Source organism: Ascaphus truei, chromosome 8 (genome assembly GCF_040206685.1).
Source record: "Ascaphus truei isolate aAscTru1 chromosome 8, aAscTru1.hap1, whole genome shotgun sequence".
In the NCBI taxonomy this organism is placed as follows: domain Eukaryota; kingdom Metazoa; phylum Chordata; class Amphibia; order Anura; family Ascaphidae; genus Ascaphus; species Ascaphus truei.
The window spans coordinates 72838124-72857087 of record NC_134490.1 but is presented as its reverse complement, the minus strand read 5'-3'; the positions used below and the strand labels follow the sequence as shown (position 1 = coordinate 72857087).

The 18964-nt window shown below is 50.3% G+C and overlaps 1 protein-coding gene across 3 annotated transcripts; it reads right to left on the bottom strand.

Moving 5' to 3' along the window:
- Positions 1-10524: 10524 nt before the first annotated feature.
- LOC142501965 (epidermal differentiation-specific protein-like) lies at positions 10525-16101 on the bottom strand. Of its 3 annotated transcripts, none has more exons than XR_012803609.1 (3): positions 15945-16101; positions 10776-12075; positions 10525-10694 (listed from the first exon to the last, which is right to left on the bottom strand). XR_012803609.1 is itself a non-coding variant. In XM_075612607.1 (3 exons), the coding sequence occupies exon 3, from the start codon at positions 12068-12070 to the stop codon at positions 11057-11059; it is 1014 nt and encodes a 337-aa protein (XP_075468722.1). In that variant the 5' UTR covers positions 12071-12075; positions 14239-14285; positions 15945-15996; the 3' UTR covers positions 10525-11056. The 3 variants fall into 3 exon arrangements, 1 of the variants encoding a protein (XP_075468722.1); XR_012803610.1 differs by having other exon boundaries at positions 10525-10650; positions 10820-12075; XM_075612607.1 differs by adding an exon at positions 14239-14285 and having other exon boundaries at positions 10525-12075; positions 15945-15996.
- Between the last annotated feature and the right edge of the window lie 2863 nt (positions 16102-18964).

Below are 18964 nucleotides of genomic sequence, written 5' to 3'. Positions count from 1 at the left end.
AATATACTGTTTTGCAAGGCTGGTATAAAAGCCCGGGAAAGTTACTGGCTCTGCTTTATGTTAATGTTCAGGAGGGCGACACTTTGTCTACAACAGCCCCCCTGATCAAAGACTTGACCACTCTGATTGTGTACAATAGAGCGGCGAAACGCAGAGCCTGAGTGGTCTGTAAGTGCCATAATTCACACTTACAGACAAACGGGTTTCCGGACTAGATACACGTCTGGTAGACTTTCAGGCGCCCAAGGTTAGGGCATGGGGCTGAAACTCCATATAAACGAGTGTAAGCCCTATACCCAGTGTCTTTCGTGATGTCTTCATTTGAACCTGTATTGCTGAATGAATTGCCAATCCTGTACCTGATTGCTTCATTGTCCAACCCCTAAGTAAGTGCTATTTCTTGTCTGTTATTTGTACCATCTTGTGTGTTCTCCTTCTTTAAGGAATAAACTATATTTATTATATCTAAGTCGTGTTCAATTCAACCCAGATATTTTGTGTATATTATAATCTATCACTAGCTTCGTGACACTTATGCCGTTCAATAGCCTCATCGCGGTCACCCACAAAGATATTCACTGTGATATCTAGGGGACAGATACTGAAATTGCAATTAAAGTAAAATAATTAATCACGTAACCGTGGGCTTCTCGTGGTTTCCCCGGTAAACCGTGTCTTCTTGGAATTTCGCGCCTTGCCAGATACCGGGAACAGTAAATCCTGCTACAGTTTTAATACTGTAAAACTGGCGTTAACAACCGATCGGGTTCGTTAATGGTAACGGTGCTTGATGAATCTGAGGGTGAGCAAGAGACGGGGAGACAAGGTTAGTTAGTGATCGAGTAAGCTAGTAAAATAAGTGTTAGTGATATAAGTTTAGCACATGGAATTAGAATTGTATATGTTCTTTTAATAAAAGTAAATATTTTCGTTTTTGTTGTGTATATATTTTATATTGTAGTTTATTTATTTTTTTGCTCTGTAGTGGTGGGCCATTTCTCAGCTGCATACCCTCTGCACCCATTACAATGGCAGGATCGGGGTGCAGTGACATAGCTGTGTGTAGGTGTCAGGGCAGGAATAGCAGAGGGTGCTGCAGCATAAAGGTGCAGTGACATAGCTGTGTGTAGGTGTCAGGGCAGGAATAGCAGAGGGTGCTGCAGCATGAAGGTTCGGTGACATCGCTGTGTGTAGGTGTCAGGGCAGGAATAGCAGAGGGTGCTGCAGCATGAAGGTGCAGTGACATCGCTGTTTGTAGGTGTCAGGGCAGGAATAGCAGAGGGTGCTGCAGCATGAAGGTGCGGTGACATCGCTGTGTGTAGGTGTCAGGGCAGGAATAGCAGAGGATGCTGCAGCATGAAGGTGCGGTGACATAGCTGTGTGTAGGTGTCAGGGCAGGAATAGCAGAGGTGCTGCAGCATGAAGGTGCGGTGACATAGCTGTGTGTAGGTGTCAGGGCAGGAATAGCAGAGGGTGCTGCAGCATGAAGGTGCGGTGACATCGCTGTGTGTAGGTGTCAGGGCAGGAATAGCAGAGGGTGCTGCAGCATGAAGGTTCGGTGACATCGCTGTGTGTAGGTGTCAGGGCAGGAATAGCAGAGGGTGCTGCAGCATGAAGGTGCGGTGACATAGCTGTGTGTAGGTGTCAGGGCAGGAATAGCACAGGGTGCTGCAGCATGAAGGTGCAGTGACATCGCTGTGTGTAGGTGTCAGGGCAGGAATAGCAGAGGGTGCTGCAGCATGAAGGTGCGGTGACATCGCTGTGTGTAGGTGTCAGGGCAGGAATAGCAGAGGTGCTGCAGCATGAAGGTGCGGTGACATAGCTGTGTGTAGGTGTCAGGGCAGGAATAGCACAGGGTGCTGCAGCATGAAGGTGCACTGACATAGCTGTGTGTAGGTGTCAAGGCAGGAATAGCACAGGGTGCTGCAGCATGAAGGTGCGGTGACATCGTTGTGTGTAGGTGTCAGGGCAGGAATAGCACAGGGTGCTGCAGCATGAAGGTGCAGTGACATAGCTGTGTGTAGGTGTCAGGGCAGGAATAGCAGAGGGTGCTGCAGCATGAAGGTGCTGCAGCATGAAGGTGCAGTGACATAGCTTTGTGTAGGTGCCAGAGCAGGAATAGCTGAGGGTACTGCAGCATGAAGGTGCAGGGACATAGCTGTGTGTAGGTGTCAGGGCAGGAATAGCAGAGGGTGCTGCAGCATGAAGGTGCGGTGACATCGCTGTGTGTAGGTGTCAGGGAAGGAATAGCAGAGGGTGCTGCAGCATGAAGGTGCGGTGACATAGTTGTGTGTGTTTGTGCATCTTCTTGTGACACCTCATCACCCCCCCCCCCCCGCCTCCCCCCTCCCCCGCCTCCCCCCTCAGACACACACCAAACTCTGATGTCTCTCCCCACGCCGGATTTAGCCTGAGGGGGAGCACAGCTCCTGAGACGAGCAAACAGCAGGGCATAGGATATAAGTGGTAATTGTATGGGGGGCACATATTGGTAATTGTCTCTGGCAGGGTGGAGGTGTTTGTATCTGGGGGTTGTAGTGGTGTTTATGTGGAGTATAGTGCTGTCTGTATGTGGGATAGTGGTGTCTGCATTGTGTGTATATTGTGGGGATAATTTATTGTGTTTGTATTGCCAAGGGAGCCGGGGGATTGAGGGAGCGGGTTTGAGTGAGAGGGGGGTAATTGAGTGATAGCAGAAAGGGGAGGGTGAAAAGAGACGGGGTGTAAGAGAAGGAGGGCAGAGAGTGAGTAATTAAGAGGGAGGAAGAGTGAAAGACAGAAGGGGAGAGAAATACAGGTGTGAAAAGGGAGGGCTCGCTAGGCCGCCAACATGGGAGGGGGGGCGGGGGGGTGGGGGACCTGATCAAAACTCTAGTCCTGGGCCCCGGGAAGTCTGCCTGTGGCCCTGCTGACTAACATTTTGCAAACACAAGACAGTGTAAAGGTGATTGGATCCAATTACCGGACATAATGCACCTGTCCCCGGTGGCGTGTATTCAAGCATACTAACGAGCTCGGCTCAGGCATAGCCAGACCGTAATATTTAAGATTCAGGGGCTCCATTTCCGCAGGCTCACTACCACAGGACTGAAGTAAAGCAGATGTGGTGTCTATGGTTAAAAAGGGAGATCAATCACAACAAGGAATTATAGACCTGTGAGCAGTGGCGGACTTAAAAATATGCCACCCGCCCCAGTTTTATAACATCTGGGGGCCATGGCTAGACCGCTGAGGCCCAACTTCCCCATAACCAAGTTCCCGAGCCAATCTCACCATGCCCCCCCCGCCCCCAGACCTTCCCCCCCCCCCTCTGTTTGTCACTCCCCCGCCCCCCCCCCCCCCAACAAAAAACGAAAATGCCTTATTGGATTCAATGTCTGTACTTTAATTGTTATGTGCATACGAACGTAATGTACCTCTATATGTTCCCTGCCTGATTCCAATAAAGGAAAAAGATTGTAAAAAAAAAAAAAAAATATGCCACCCGTAGGCACTTACCTGGTGCTGCCCCCCTCCTCCAACGCCATTTGATGCCACGGCATCCCGTTGCCATGGCAACGCAATGCCGTGTGACATCATGTTGCCAGCCGCGCATGTGTACTGTACGAGCGGCTGGCAAGTTCCGATTGCGCAGGTGCGGGCAGCAAGCACTGATCTAGGCCGCCCCCAAATGTTGCCACTCTAGGCCCGGGCCTATCGAGCCAGATGAGAAATTTGCCACTGCCCGTGAGCCAGACATCAATAGTGGGGAAGCTTCTTGAAGGTTTATTAAGGGATAATATTCACAAATGCATTTTGGATAATAAAATGATTAGTAATAGTCAGCATGGATTTATAAAGGATGCGTAGGAATTTAGACCAGGGTAATGCAGTTGACGTGGTCTTCTTACATTTTGCAAAGGCTTCTGATAGTGCCACGCAGAGGTTAGTGTACAAAATGACGCAAATTGGTCGCTACCAGTGGCGTAGCTAGACATGCGCAGGCCCCCGGGCATAAAAATTTCAGGGCCCCATTAATATTAATACTGACTGCAATTATTTTCTCCCTTCCCATCCTCTCCCTGATCCTCTCTCTCATCATCCCTCTTGATCATCATCATCTCTCCCCCTCCTCATCATCTCTCCCCCTCCTCATCATCTCTCCCCCTCCTCATCATCACTCCCTCAGCTCTCTTTCTCCCGCTCAGCCCTCTCTCTCCCCCTCAGCCCTCTCTCTCCCCCTCAGCCCTCTCCCCCTCAGCTCTCTCTCTCCCCCTCAGCCCTCTCTCTCCCCCTCAGTCCTCTCCCCCTCAGCTCTCTTTCTCCCCCTCAGCCCTCTCTCTCCCCCTCAGCTCTCTCTCTCCCCCTCAGCCCTCTCCCCCTCAGCCCTCTCTCTCCCCCTCAGCCCTCTCTCTCCCCCTCAGCCCTCTCCCCCTCAGCCCTCTCTCCCCCTCAGCCCTCTCTCTCCCCCTCAGCCCTCTCTCTCCCCCTCAGCCCTCTCTCTCCCCCTCAGCTCTCTCTCTCCCCCTCAGCCCTCTCTCTCCCCCTCAGCCCTCTCTCTCCCCCTCAGCCCTCTCTCTCCCCCTCAGCCCTCTCCCCCTCAGCCCTCTCTCTCCCCCTCAGCCCTCTCCCCCTCAGCCCTCTCTCTCCCCCTCAGCCCTCTCTCTCCCCCTCAGCTCTCTCTCTCCCCCTCAGCCCTCTCCCCCTCAGCCCTCTCTCTCCCCCTCAGCTCTCTCTCTCCCCCTCAGCCCTCTCCCCCTCAGCCCTCTCTCTCCCCCTCAGCTCTCTCTCTCCCCCTCAGCCCTCTCCCCCTCAGCCCTCTCTCTCCCCCTCAGCTCTCTCTCTCCCCCTCAGCCCTCTCCCCCTCAGCCCTCTCTCTCCCCCTCAGCTCTCTCTCTCCCCCTCAGCCCTCTCCCCCTCAGCCCTCTCTCTCCCCCTCAGCTCTCTCTCTCCCATGCCTCCCTTTGGCGGGAGGAGATGATGAGAGGAGCAGCCGGTAGAGGAGTTAGGAGTTGCGCTGTGGCAGCAGACACCAGACACCAGTCCTCCCCGGCCATCCTGCTCTGCCTCTGCCTCAAGTGATGATTCTTCCCTGGCTATAGCTGTGCCCCTGGTCGCTGTGTGTGTGTGTGTGTGTGTGTGTGTGTGTGTGTGTGTGTGTGTGTGTGTGTGTGTGTGTGTGTGTGTGTGTGTGTGTGTGTGAGAAAGGTGTTCATAACACCCAGCTATCCAGCTAACTCACCTCCCTGCTCGGCACCAAAAACCATCACACTTGGGGTTGCCAGGTGGTGTCTTCAAAAATACTGGACACAATGGTAAAAGGTGCGACACACTCGACACACTCGACACACTCGACACACTCGACACACTCGACACACTCGACACACTCGACACACTCGACACACTCGACACACACACACACACACACACACCTTTCTCTCCACTGCATGCTGTTTTCTCCTCTCCTTGGGCACACCATTCAGGCTCCTGCCAACTCCTCCTAATTGGCTACATTACCCCAGAAGCAGCCAATCATAATGGAGAAAGCTGTCCAGCCCCCTAGCAACAGTGCTGCTCTCTCCCACGGCCCTCCAAGCTGGTCAGGTCACTATGTCCAGAGAGGTAATACCAGTATACACATACATGTCCAGTATTACCTCAAATTGTTTACTGGACAGAGTATCCAAATACAGGACAGTCCAGTTAAATACTGGACACCTGGCAACCCTAATCGCACTACACCCCAATTACACTGCCACCACATGAATTGAAGGCCTTAAAACCTCAAGAGTAGAGATGGGGGACTTGTTTACCATCACGATCACTGAAAATCTGCCCGACGGATTCGGAAAACAAATCTAAAAACATAATCCCCATCCGCAAATAGAATACGGATTCGCAAATTATAATGGGAGACATGGTATATAAATGGGGTGGCAGCCTCAAGTTCAAGCCATTGTGTTGTAGGCATAAGAAGGGTTCAGCTGTGGGTTAGTTAGGGCTGCTGCTGTCGTACTTGAAAATAGGTGTATCATCTCGGTCAATAAGTCCACGGATCGAATCCTTTCATTATATTTATTCAGAGAAACAGATAGGCAGCATCTTATACGTCTTTCACACGCATGAGCGGGGAACTACAGTCATGATGGGATCCGCAGGGGTGGAGAGCCCAGTGTCCCGGGCCCAGTGGCTACGGGGGGCCGGACAGAGCAGTTGGGCCCAACCTCTGGCAGGGCCTGGTTGCCGGTTCTCTTATTGCCGGGGGTCTCCGGTGCTGATATTAATGGATACCAGATCCGGAGACCCCGGCATCAATCCGATGCAGGAAAAAGGCCTGATTTTTTGTAAGTGCCGTCTCGCCGCTCATCGGCAGCTTCTCACCACCTTCTTGCCAACTTTTTGTGGCGAGGCGACTTGTAGAGAATTCTCCATTCTAGAGCGGCTATCAGCCGCGATAAGCTGATCGGGGCTACTAGAATTGAGCGAGTTTGAAAAGCTGGCAATGAGGGGCGAAAAGTGGCTTATCGCCGAGCGGGTGGCAATTTTTTTTTTCAACAATAAAAAACAGATTTTTGCTCTTATCACCAGCTTATCGGGGCTTACTGAATAGCAGTAGGCTTTTTTGGCGATAAACTGTCGATAAGGGGCTTATCGCTGCTTCTAGCATGAGGCCCTCTGTCCCATTACCAGTAGCACAAGACCAGGAGAGAAGCCAGCCAGGGGGCAGTATACATAGCTGAATCCTATCAAGGGGGTTACACGTCTGTAGCTTGTTGAAAACATTGATGTATTTGAGAGATTCTTTCATAACCCTCTTCTGCCGCCTTCCTCCTCCATCTCCACCCTCCCTCCATCTCCACCCTTCCTCCTCCAAGCTGTACACATTGAGGCCCTTTAGTCTTTCCTGATACGTTGCAACATTTTAGTAGCTCTTCTCTGCACAGCCTCTAATTTATTTATATTTAGAGCGGTTGTTGGTCGATGAGGGGGGGGTCATTGATGAGGGAGAGCTGGTGAGTGAGCTGCGGGTGAGGGGTGGGGGTCAGTGATGAGGGGGAGCCGGTGAGTGAGCTGCGGGTGAGGGGTGGGGGTCAGTGATGAGGGAGAGCCGGTGAGTGAGCTGCGGGTGAGGGGTGGGGGTCAGTGATGAGGGGGAGCCGGTGAGTGAGCTCCGGGTGGTGGGGGGGGGGGCAGTGATGAGGGGGAGCCGGTGAGTGAGCTGCGGGTGAGGGGTGGGGGTCAGTGATGAGCGGGAGCCGGTGAGTGAGCTCCGGGTGATGGGGGGGGGCAGTGATGAGGGGGAGCCGGTGAGTGAGCTGCGGGTGAGGGGTGGGGGTCAGTGATGAGGGGGAGCCGGTGAGTGAGCTCCGGGTGATGGGGGGGGGGGGCAGTGATGAGGGAGAGCCGGTGAGTGAGCTGCGGGTGATGGGGGGGGCAGTGATGAGGGAGAGCCGGTGAGTGAGCTGCGGGTGAGGGGTGGGGGCAGTGATGAGGGAGAGCCGGTGAGTGAGCTGCGGGTGAGGGGTGGGGGTCAGTGATGAGGGGGAGCCGGTGAGTGAGCTGCGGGTGAGGGGTGGGAGCACTGATGAGGGGGAGCCGGTGAGTGAGCTCCGGGTGATGGAGGGGGGGGGGCAGTGATGAGGGGGAGCCGGTGAGTGAGCTCCGGGTGATGGGGGGGGGCAGTGATGAGGGAGAGCCGGTGAGTGAGCTGCGGGTGAGGGGTGGGGGTCAGTGATGAGGGGGAGCCGGTGAGTGAGCTCCGGGTGATGGGGGGGGGGGCAGTGATGAGGGGGAGCCGGTGAGTGAGCTGCGGGTGAGGGGTGGGGGCAGTGATGAGGGGGAGCCGGTGAGTGAGCTCCGGGTGATGGGGGGGGGGGGCAGTGATGAGAGAGAGCCGGTGAGTGAGCTGCGGGTGATGGGGGGGGCAGTGATGAGGGAGAGCCGGTGAGTGAGCTGCGGGTGATGGGGGGGGGGCAGTGATGAGGGAGAGCAGGTGAGTGAGCTGCGGGTGATGGGGGGGGGGGCAGTGATGAGGGAGAGACGGTGAGTGAGCTGCAGGTGAGGGGTTGGGGTCAGTGATGAGGGGGAGCCGGTGAGTGAGCTGCGGGTGATGGGGGGGGCAGTGATGAGGGGGAGCTAGGATTACTTACTCACTTTCCAACCGGTTACCACGTCTTCAATGGGTGCAACTTGGAGCTTTTCCTCATTAAGTGGAAACACCAGCTGATCCGGGGGTGATGGGGGAGTGGGGGGTGCCGGTGGTTCCTATGAGGGGGGGAGCGGGGGCGGAGCCGGCGGTTTTGTGAGCTGGGGGTGATGGTTGGGGTGATAGGCGGGGGGGAGCCGGCGGTTCCTGTGAGCTGCCGGTGAGGGGGGGTGATGGGGGGAAGCCGGCGGTTCCTGTGAGCGGGGGTGATAGTGGGGGTGATAGGGGGGGGTCGGCGGTTCCTGTGAGCTGCCGGTGAAGGGGGGTGATGGGGGGAAGCCGGCGGTTCCTGTGAGCGGGGGTGATGGTGGGGGTGATAGGGGGGGGGTCGGTGGTTCCTGTGAGCTGCGGGTGAGGGGCGGTGATGGGGGGGACGGTTGCCTGTGAGCTGGGGGTGATGGTGGGGGTGATGGGGGGGGGAGCAGGCAGTTCCTGTGAGCTGCGGGTGAGGGGGGTTTTGGGGGGGGGGAGCCAGCGGTTCCTGTCAGCTGAGGGTGAGGAGGGTGATGGGGGGTGCCGGCTGGGAGGTGAGCTGCGGGTGATGCCGGCGAGTGAGCTGCGGTCACTGATTTTGGTGCGCAGGGGTGTGAGGCAGCCGGTGCCTGGCTGTGAGGAGGCGATGTGAGGGCTCGCGCTGGTTGCTGTTTACTGCGTTTCCTGGGTATGTGGCGGGTGGCTGGTGACGGCGGATGCTCAGTGACGTCACTCCACCTGCCAACCAATCATATATATATATATATTTCTTATCAGACATCCCGGATTTGCAGCACATGTTCCAATGGTGTGTGGTAATAGGTGCAATAATGGCAGAACACCTGTATGTGTGGGGGCCAGTGGCCCTCTAATATCAGGGCTGATAAAATGCAATTGCCCCCAATATAAAAATCCACCAGCAAACCCCTGGGGAGGAGGATAAGGGAGAATGAATAGCAGGATGGGAGGGGGCAGAGAATGGTAGGGGGGAGAGAATGATGGCGGGAGTGAGAGAGAATGGCGGGAGTGAGAGAGAATGGCGGGAGTGAGAGAGAATGGTGGGAGTGAGAGAGAATGGTGGGAGTGAGAGAGAATGGCGGGAGGGAGAGAGAATGGCGGGAGGGAGAGAGAATGGCGGGAGGGAGAGAGAATGGCGGGAGGGAGAGAGAACGGCGGGAGGGAGAGAGAACGGCGGGAGGGAGAGAGAACGGCGGGAGGGAGAGAGAACGACGGGAGGGAGAGAGAACGGCGTCGGGAGGGAGAATGGCGGGAGGGAGAGAGAATGGCGGGAGGGAGAGAGAATGGCGGGAGGGAGAGAGAATGGCGGGAGGGAGAGAGAATGGCGGGAGGGAGAGAGAATGGCGGGAGGGAGAGAGAACGGCGGGAGGGAGAGAGAACGGCGGGAGGGAGAGAGAACGGCGGGAGGGAGAGAGAACGACGGGAGGGAGAGAGAACGGCGTCGGGAGGGAGAATGGCGGGAGGGAGAGAGAATGGCGGGAGGGAGAGAGAATGGCGGGAGGGAGAGAGAATGGCGGGAGGGAGAGAGAACGGCGGGAGGGAGAGAGAACGACGGGAGGGAGAGAGAACTGCGTCGGGAGGGAGAGAGAATGGCGGGGAGAAGGAGAGAGAATGACGAGAGGGAGAATGAATGATACAGCATACATGGGGACGCTATTAGACAAATACCATTATAATATTTATTTTGTAGTGATGTCATTTGTTGCATAAATAATTTTTTAATGTGTCCCAGTAAATCTGGTCTGTGTGTGTGTGTGTGTGTGTGTGTGTGTGTGTATATACACATGCACATGCACAGTGACAAGAAAAAGTTTGTGAACCCCAATGATGCTGAAGAGAAAGGACCGAAATGTAAATTCTGTTTGCATAAAACATTTTTCCCCACACTATTTGTTCCTGAGAGTGCCTGGTTTCTATAACTTCTATATATTACTTACCTTCAACGCACCCAGTCAAGTCTTCCAATTTATTACAGCACGTAATTGCTGCTTTTTTGTATATGCTATAGTTACTGTATATTAAGGGAATAAATCAGACACTCTCAGGACTTAAGAAAAACATAAAGGGCTTAATAAAAGATCAACGGTGCCGATCAAATCAGAACCTGTCTCACGAAAGAGCATACTGTATAACAAAACAGAATCTAACAAAACAAGTTATAGGTGGGGATTGAAATAGATCAGTATTAAATATAACTTATCTTGCTGATTTAATAAATTACCTGCAACGGCAATAAAATATTGCCCTGCCCCCTGTTGATGTGGGAATGGTATATTGATGATGTAAATGAGAGTTATAGGAATAAACCATGCTTGGCATTGCTTGGATATGAATGATATGAGGCATAATCAGTTAATACATATTTTATTAACTTCATAATAGATACAATATCTCAGATCAAATGATATAAACGGGAGAAGAGAACTGATATAAGGAAGGGTTTGCGTTGAGACATGTTTTAGGCTGAGCAGAGCCTGTGTGGGTGTGTGAGGGCTGAGGGAGAGCAGAGGAGCAGAGCCTGTGTGGGTGTGTGAGGGAGAGCAGAGGAGCAGAGCATGTGTGGGAGTGTGAGGGCTGAGGGAGAGCAGAGGAGCAGAGCCTGTGTGGGTGTGTGAGGGCTGAGGGAGAGCAGAGGAGCAGAGCCTGTGTGGGTGTGTGAGGGCTGAGGGAGAGCAGAGCCTGTGTGAGGGCTGAGGGGAAGCAGAGGAGCAGAGGAAGAAAGGAGGTATAACTGACAGCATTGATGTGTTTGCCCTTTTCTACCCACAACCAAAACTGTCAGCATTTAATCAGAAGCTGTAAGCTGAGCTTGAGACAAGTCCCCTGCATTACAGCAAGCTCGAGAGAGGAAAAGGGGAGCAAGGGAGAAGGGAGGAGGTCTCAGCTGATTGGTTCATCGTGTCTTGAGAGCGTGACATCTGTGCCATCTCTGCATGTCAGTGTAGCATATTCAGTCTTCTTCACCTTGTTCCTTTCGATTACTATTTCCACGGGTATGGAGTAGCTGACGTCCTTCCTCATGACGTTGATCTTAAGCTTGGTTTTCGCAGGCACCTGCACGGGTATGCTGACCTTAGTGCTAACGGTGGAGCTTGTGCTCTCAGTGGTTCCTCTCTGCACAGATATGGTGTGAGACAGCTTGGTACTCAGTTCTCCAACCAGTTTGAGGCTTAAGGTGGCTCCGACCTCAATGGTGGTTTCATTGCCAAAGCTCATCTGCACTTCGATGCTGGAAGTGTAGTCCCGGCCAGTGGTGTGGGTGAACTTTTGGACAAAGTTGGATTTGTTCATGGCAATCAGTTCATCAAGCTGACTCACTCGTTCGCTCAGCACCTTCTTCTTGTCCCACTGGATGTTCACTGTGTAGTTGGGCTTCCCGGGGTTCAGAGGGCGAAGATAGATCACAGGTTTTTTCAGAGCTATTTTTGAATAAAGTGAGACTTGCTCACCAGCAATAGATACCTTGGCATTGGGGCTGTCTTCCGAGTCGTCGGTCATTCTCCAAGCACCGCTCAGTACTTGCCAAGAAAAGCCACCATTTGTCAGTATCCCATATTTCAAAATGGCCTCCTCTTTCACCACCACACTCATACCGCTGTAGTCTGGCTTTTCGAAGAACTTAATTGCCGGGTTCTCCAAGTTTGCAGAGATGAGCTTCATGGAGGAGATCTTGTTGTCAATGTCAATGCTGCTGTAGCTGCCTTCCTCATAGATACGATAATTACCACCAAAGAGCGTGTCCTCATATGCCACCCAGGGCTGGCCGATGACACGCAGCGAGGAGATGGCATCTTGGAAGTCCACCACTCTCATGTCACTCTTTGAGTCGGTGAGCTCCAAGCTCAGGCCTTGGAAGCCGGGCTTCTCAAATATTATTACTTTGTTTTCAGTCATCTTAGCTGTGGAACAGAGACAACAGGCACTTTAGGTCATTGAGGGAAATTTCATGTCGACGTGAGCAGGTGGTTCCCTGATAGTAACATATGGCACTTCTATTGGTTAAAGGAGCTGCTTTCCTCCTCACTGCGTAGTTATACCCCTCACAATATGCCTAACATCCTGCTGCCATACTCACAACCTTGTTATATCACTCCCTATCCACCTCACCATGTTGCTGCCCCTCCTTATACTCCCGCAAGAAGCCTGACAGTTAAAATGGGGGAGCTTGAATTAATAGCTGCAAGGGAGCAGTATGATATCATAGGCATTACTGAAACATGGTGGGATGAAACTCATGACTGGGCAGTTAATTTAGAGGGTTATTCCCTTTTTCGGAAGAATTGAGCAAATTGAAGAGGAGGTGTAGTATGTTTATATGTTAAACCGGATTTAACCCCTATTATAAGGGAAGATGTTTATGAAGGGAATGATGAAAATGTAGAGACCTTGTGGATAGAAATTAGCAGTGGAGGTAAAAGTATAAATAAAATGTTTGTAGGATAGAGGAAGACAAAATACTTTTGCATATGGAGAAGACATAAGTCATGTTTGCATAATGGGTGATTTTAATTATCCAGACATAGACTGGGGCAAAGAAATTAGAATTACAATGAAACAAAACAGGTTTTCGAGGGTGCATAAAGACAATTACATCACCCAAATTATTGAGGAACCAATAGGGGGGGGGGGGGAGAGAGGGGGCAATACAGCATTTGGTAGTATCAAAAAATGTAGAAGTAATAACAAATATTCAAGTCTAGGAACATTTGAGAAACAGTGATCCTAACATGGTCTCATTTGAAATAAATGAGCAAAAAACATATTACATGTGTTCAACAAATACTTTTTAGAATGGCAGATTTTAATAAACTGAGGACTAATCTACAAGGAATACATTGGGGTGATGCTTTTGCAGGGAAAATGTGGAAGATTAATGGACACGTCTTTAAAACATTGTTAGAAAAGCACACTTACTGGTATCAGTGTATATCCTTCGGTAATAAATATAAAAGAAACACGTTTAAACCAATGTGGCTAAATAAACAGGTAGGGGAGGAAACGGAAAAGAAGAGGAAGGCGTTTAGATTCTTTAAGTCAAAAGGGACAGAAACATCATATCAGAATTATAAGGGATGCAACAAAAGTTGCACAAAGGCAATCAGATTAGCAACATTTTAAACTAAAAAAAGGATTGCAATAGAAAGTAAGATCAACCCTAAAAAGTTATTTAGGAACCTTAATAACAAAAAAATTAGAACATAAATTATAGGACCCTTTCAGTGTGAGATGGGCAGACAAAGTATTGGAGATAAGGAAATAAATGATTTGCCTCTGTATTTACCAGGGAAGAATCAATTGCAATAATAGTGCGCAACAAACAACAAAGAAGCCCAAAGCTGCATCCAATATTACAAAAATACACAGTGAAATACCTATATACCTCTTGAAAAAGGGTGATTTAGTTAAACCATTTAAAGCCTGCAAGCCACATCAAGGCATGACCAAATTTGCAGGTCCTAACACTACCTGATTAAAATTCTTCGTATATGGGTATATGGAGAAATGGGTGGAGTGGGTTCCTGGGTTGCCTTGCCGTTTTGGCTGGTGAGATGAGCACGGCAGCCTGGTCCCTGATAGGCTGTTGTGCTGTCACTTAGCCGCATCGGCACACCTGGGCCCTCCCCTGGGGGTGGAGACTCCCTCCTCCCACTACCTAATCGTCACCATGCTCATGAGGACGGTCTGTGTAGCGCGATCTGGCATCTGCGAGGAGTTCCTGCCCGAGCATGCGCTATCGTGTGTGTTATGGACGCGACACGCAGGGCTGACACGCATGACGTCAGACCAGCGCACGGCCATTTTTGACGCCAATTTTGAAAGTTGTCATTGGTTATTTCTCATGGAGATGGTGTATATAAAGGTATCCCTTGCCCCTACCCCCTTATACTCCTTGATAAAGGACCCCTATGGTCCGAAACGCATAGGAGTTTTTGTTTCACCCTTTTGGGGTTATATTTGCTGAGTGTTACTGAATAAATAGATTTTTATATTTTGCTACCACCTGACTCCCTGGCAGTGCACTGTTTTTGCCTTTCTTTCTCCTGATTAAAATTCTTATTTACCTCTATAATTAGAGGAAGAATTATCGCATTGAATCTGTCCCAGCCAGCTGCAAGAAAATAGAGGTAAATAATTAAATCAGTTTAATTTTAAAACAGACGTGGAACCTATATTTACAAAGGGAGCTAGGTCACAACTGGGGAATTACAGACCTGAAAGCCTAATGTCAATAGTGGGAAAGCTACTTCAAGGTTTAGTACAGGATAATATTCAGGAATACCTCATGGATAACAAAATTATTAGTAATAGTCAGCATGGATTTATGAAGGATAGATCATGCCAAGCTAACTTTATTAGTTTCTTTGAAGAGGTAAGTAGGAATTTAGACCTAGATTATGCAGTTGATGTGATCTACTTAGATTTTGCAAAGGCTTTTGATACAGTGAGGCTAGTGTACAAAATAAAGCAAATTGGACTCGTAAAAATATTTGCACCTGGATTGAAAACTGGTTGAAGGACAGACAACAGAGGGTTGTCATAAATGGAACTTTTTCAGGTTGGGCAAAGGTCGTGAGTGGAGTACCTCAGGGATCGGTACTGGGACCCCTTCTTTTTAACTTGTTTATTAATGACCTTGAGGTTAGAATAGGGAGCAAAGTCTCCATCTTTACTGCTGACACTAAATTGTGTAAGGTAATAGAATCAGAGCAGGATGTAATTTCTCTCCAGAAGGACTTGGATAGACTGGAAACGTGGGCAGGTAAATGGCAGATGAGGTTTAATACAAATAAATGTAAGGTTATGCATTTGAGAAACAGGAATAAACAGGCAATTTACAAATTAAATGGGGATATATTAGGAGAATCCTTGATGGAGAAGAATTTAGGAGTGCTTGTAGACAGCAGGCTTAGCAATAGTACCCAAAGTCATGCAGTAGCTGCAAAGGCAAACAAGATCTTATCTTGCATTAAACGGGCAAAGGATGGAAGGGAAGTAAACATAATTATCCCCAGTATAAAGCATTAGTAAAACCACACCTTGAGTATGGAAAAGATGCGATATGATAGCTATATACAAATATATTCAGGAACAACACAAGGAGCTTTCAAAAGAACTATTCATCCCATGGGCAGTACAAAGGACTCTGGGGTATCCCTTAAGGTTGGAGGAAAGGATATTTCACCAGCAACAAAGGAAAGGGTTCTTTACAGTAAGGGCAGTTACAATTCATTACCCATGGAGACAGTGATGGCAGATACAATAAATATTTTCTAAACAAAGTTGGACATCTTTTTAGATAGAAAAGGTACAGTATACAGGGATATACCTAATAAGTAAGCATGGGAAGGATGTTGATCCAGGGAGTAATCTGATTGCCAATTCTTGGAGTCAGGAAGGAATTTTTTTGTCCCCTTTATGAGATATCATTAGATGATCTTTCACTGGGGTTTTTTGTTTGCCTTCCTCTTGTGCAATATACTGTAAATAAAAATATCTGTCATCTAAATTTATCATAGCTTGAACTTGATGGACATATTGTCTTTTTTGAGCCTCATCTACTGTGTAAACTCAACATCCTGTTGGGGGCAGTAATATGTGAGGTGGCCATTTGGTTAAATGGGAGCAGTTCTATTTATGTTGGGGGCAGTTGTACAGTGAGCGGGGGAAGTTTCTGAATGAGTGAAACCTTTGTAGGGCGAGTGATAATCTGGGGGCATCTGGAAGTCAGTGAGGCAGTTCCCGTCTCACAGGCTGTGCCCTTACTCACCCTCTTATCTGCAACTCCTGTCTGGCACAAGGTGTCCACTTGTCTGGGCATATATCGGTCTGCAACTCAGCTGTTCCTTGGGGAATTTATACCCTGATGCCCCTCCCAGAGAGCGTGGGGCGGAGGGGGCAGTGCTGCACTGTGCGCTTATCTCAGGAGGTATACTCTCCTCCAGGCGAGATCTGTCACAGCTAGAGATGCCACAGCTTGGTGTGTGATTGTGTTTGTATGAGGGGGGGGGTGATGGGTTGTCACAAGGAGATGCACAAACACACAGCTCTGTTACTGCCTTAATGCTGCATCACCCTCTGCTATTCCTGTCATGACTGCTATTCACACAGCTCTTTCACTGCACCGCAATACTGAAACACCCTATACTATTCCAGCACTTACAGCCCCATATCACAATTTAAGAGAAAAACATATAAGGTAGCGCTAATTTCTAAAAAACAATGTCTGGCTGCCTATGATATAACTCTGACCCCAGGTCAGAAAGATGGAGTGGAAAGAGTGTTATATCCCTGGCGCTCGGCACATATATCAAAACATATATAAAGGATATATACAACCAGAATTGATGGCACTGGCAGATCCAATGGAGTACTCCACGTGTTGATGCTCAAACATGGAATGAAAATGAATAGAATAACATAGCGTAACCAAAACAAATACACAAAATCACAATACAAACAACAAATGCAGAGAACAGACAAGTGACTGATAGTTATAAAATACACATTTAATAAAACACAAATATTATTGCTAAGAATGAGAATAAATAGGTCCCACTATTACACTCCTGCTGTAGCTGGAATACCCGCTTACTGGAAGCAAGAAGGTAACGGGCAGTGGATATTCAGAGAGCATCCCCTCTCATCATGGCCAGTCTGCTCCGAGCGTTCCTTTTGGCATCGGTAACGCGCTGTTATTCGGCGTCGGATCCCGGGTGGGGCACTCCCCTGCTCTCGCGGGGACAGACCTCTGCAGATCTGTGGCTCCAACCTCTGTAGCACGAACCGCCTGTAGATGTATAACCGCAGCTGCAGATTCGCGGCAGCAGAGTCTCTAGGACTCAGCTCAGCAGTGATGTACAGATGGTAGCGGCAGATTCGCTCATGCTCTGAACACTGTACTGGTCGAAATCGACACTCTATTGACGAACATCTAGCTGATACTCCTGCTGTTTATCGATTGTATATATCCTTTATATATGTTTTGATATATGTGCCGAGCGCCAGGGATATAACACTCTTTCCACCCCATATCACAATTTGTTACATTTTTGCAGCCCTCTCTGCTATTCCAGTTTTGCCTCCACCCAGCACACTTTGTTAGTGCACCTCTATCCTGCCCTACATCCCCACCACACGTGCACTGCAGGTCAATATAACTCAAGCCCTGGTTACTTTGTTTCACCCTTCAGTATTGATCCACCCAGTATGCTCACATCTCGGGGGACTCTGTGTTGGACCGGGGTATGATGGGTATGAAACATTGCAGGGCCCACTATTAGGGTATAACAGAAATATGTATATTTATTATTTATTTTTTTATGTTATGCCCACTTAGGTGGGGGGGGGGGAGGGGATTGACATGGGAATGGGGTGGAGAGTGGGTGACAGGGGGGGCAAGAGAGTGATGGGGAGAGCAACATGGGGTGGGAGAGAGAGTGACATCTAAGGGAATGCCATATGCAATGGAGATGTCACATGCGGGGAGAGAGCCATAGGGGAGAGGGGGGAGCGAAAGAGACAAAGAGGAGAGTGACATGCTGTGGGGAGAGCCCTGGGGAGGCAATGGGAGAAGTGTGATGGATGGGGGGGAGAGGGGGGGAGAGAGTGGTTGGGGGAAGTGCCATTGGGGGTGAGTGATGTGGGGGTGGAGAGTGATGTAAAGGAGGAGTGACATGTGGAGAGAGAGAGGAAGGAAGAGTGACATGCTGTGTGGAGAGCCCTTGGGGAGGCAATGGTAGAAGTGTGATGGAGGGGGGAGGGGAGAGAGTGGTGGGGGAAGTGCCATTGGGGGTGAGTGATGTGGGGGTGGAGAGTGATGTAAGGGAGGAGTGACATAGGGAGAGAGAGAGAGAGGGAGGAAGAGTGACATGAGGGGGATAGCAACATGGAGGAGAGTGTGACATGGAGGAGAGAGTGACATAAGGGAGAGAGTGATGTGGGGGGAGACAGAGTGATGAGGAGGGAGTGACATGGTGGGTGAAGTGACGTTGGGCTGGAGTGACTTGGGGCTGGAGAGAGAGTGTCATAAGTGGAGTGAGAGTGACATGGTGGGGTAGAGAGTTAAGTGGAGGAGGCTGACATGCAGGAGGAGAGAGTGATATGGAGAAGAGTGATGCAGGGGGAGAGTGATGTGGAGAGAAGAGAGTGACATGGGGGTGGTGACGTTGGGTAGATTGACATTGGGGGAAGCAATGTGGGGGTAGAGAGCATGACATTGGGTAGAGAGCGTGACATGGAGTTATGTGGAGGGGAGAGGGAGTAATGTGTGGAGGGCAGAAGAGAGTGATGGGGGAGTGACATTGGGGGGAGCAGTGTTAGGGGGGAGAGAGTGACATTGAGTGAGAAAGAAAGTGATATAGGGGGGGAGAGTGACATGGGGAGGAGAAAATGACATGGAGGGGAGAGAGTGACATGGGGGGAGAGAGTGACATGGGGGGGAGCGAGTGACATTGGGGGGAGCAGTGTTAGGGGGGAGATAGTGACATTGAGTGAGAGAGAGTGACATGGGGCGAGAGAATGACATGGGGGAGAGAGTGACATGGGGATTAAGTGACGTGGGAAGGAGTGATGTTGGGTGGAAAGAGTGATGTGGAGATGAGGAACATGTAGTGGGGTGACAGATAGGGGGAGAGATTGACATGAGGGAGAGATGGAGAAGAGGGACTTGGGTGGGGGAGAGAAGGATGTGGAGAGAAAGAGTGACTCGGGGAGAGAGTGATGTGGTGGGACAGAGTGACGTGGGGAGAGAGAGTGACGTGGTGGGAAAAAGAGTGACATGGGGGGGTG

Excerpts from the sequence above, each read along its gene's own strand:
- LOC142501965 (XM_075612607.1), bottom strand. The coding sequence starts at position 12,070 with ATGACTGAAAACAAAGTAATAATATTTGAGAAGCCCGGCTTCCAAGGC.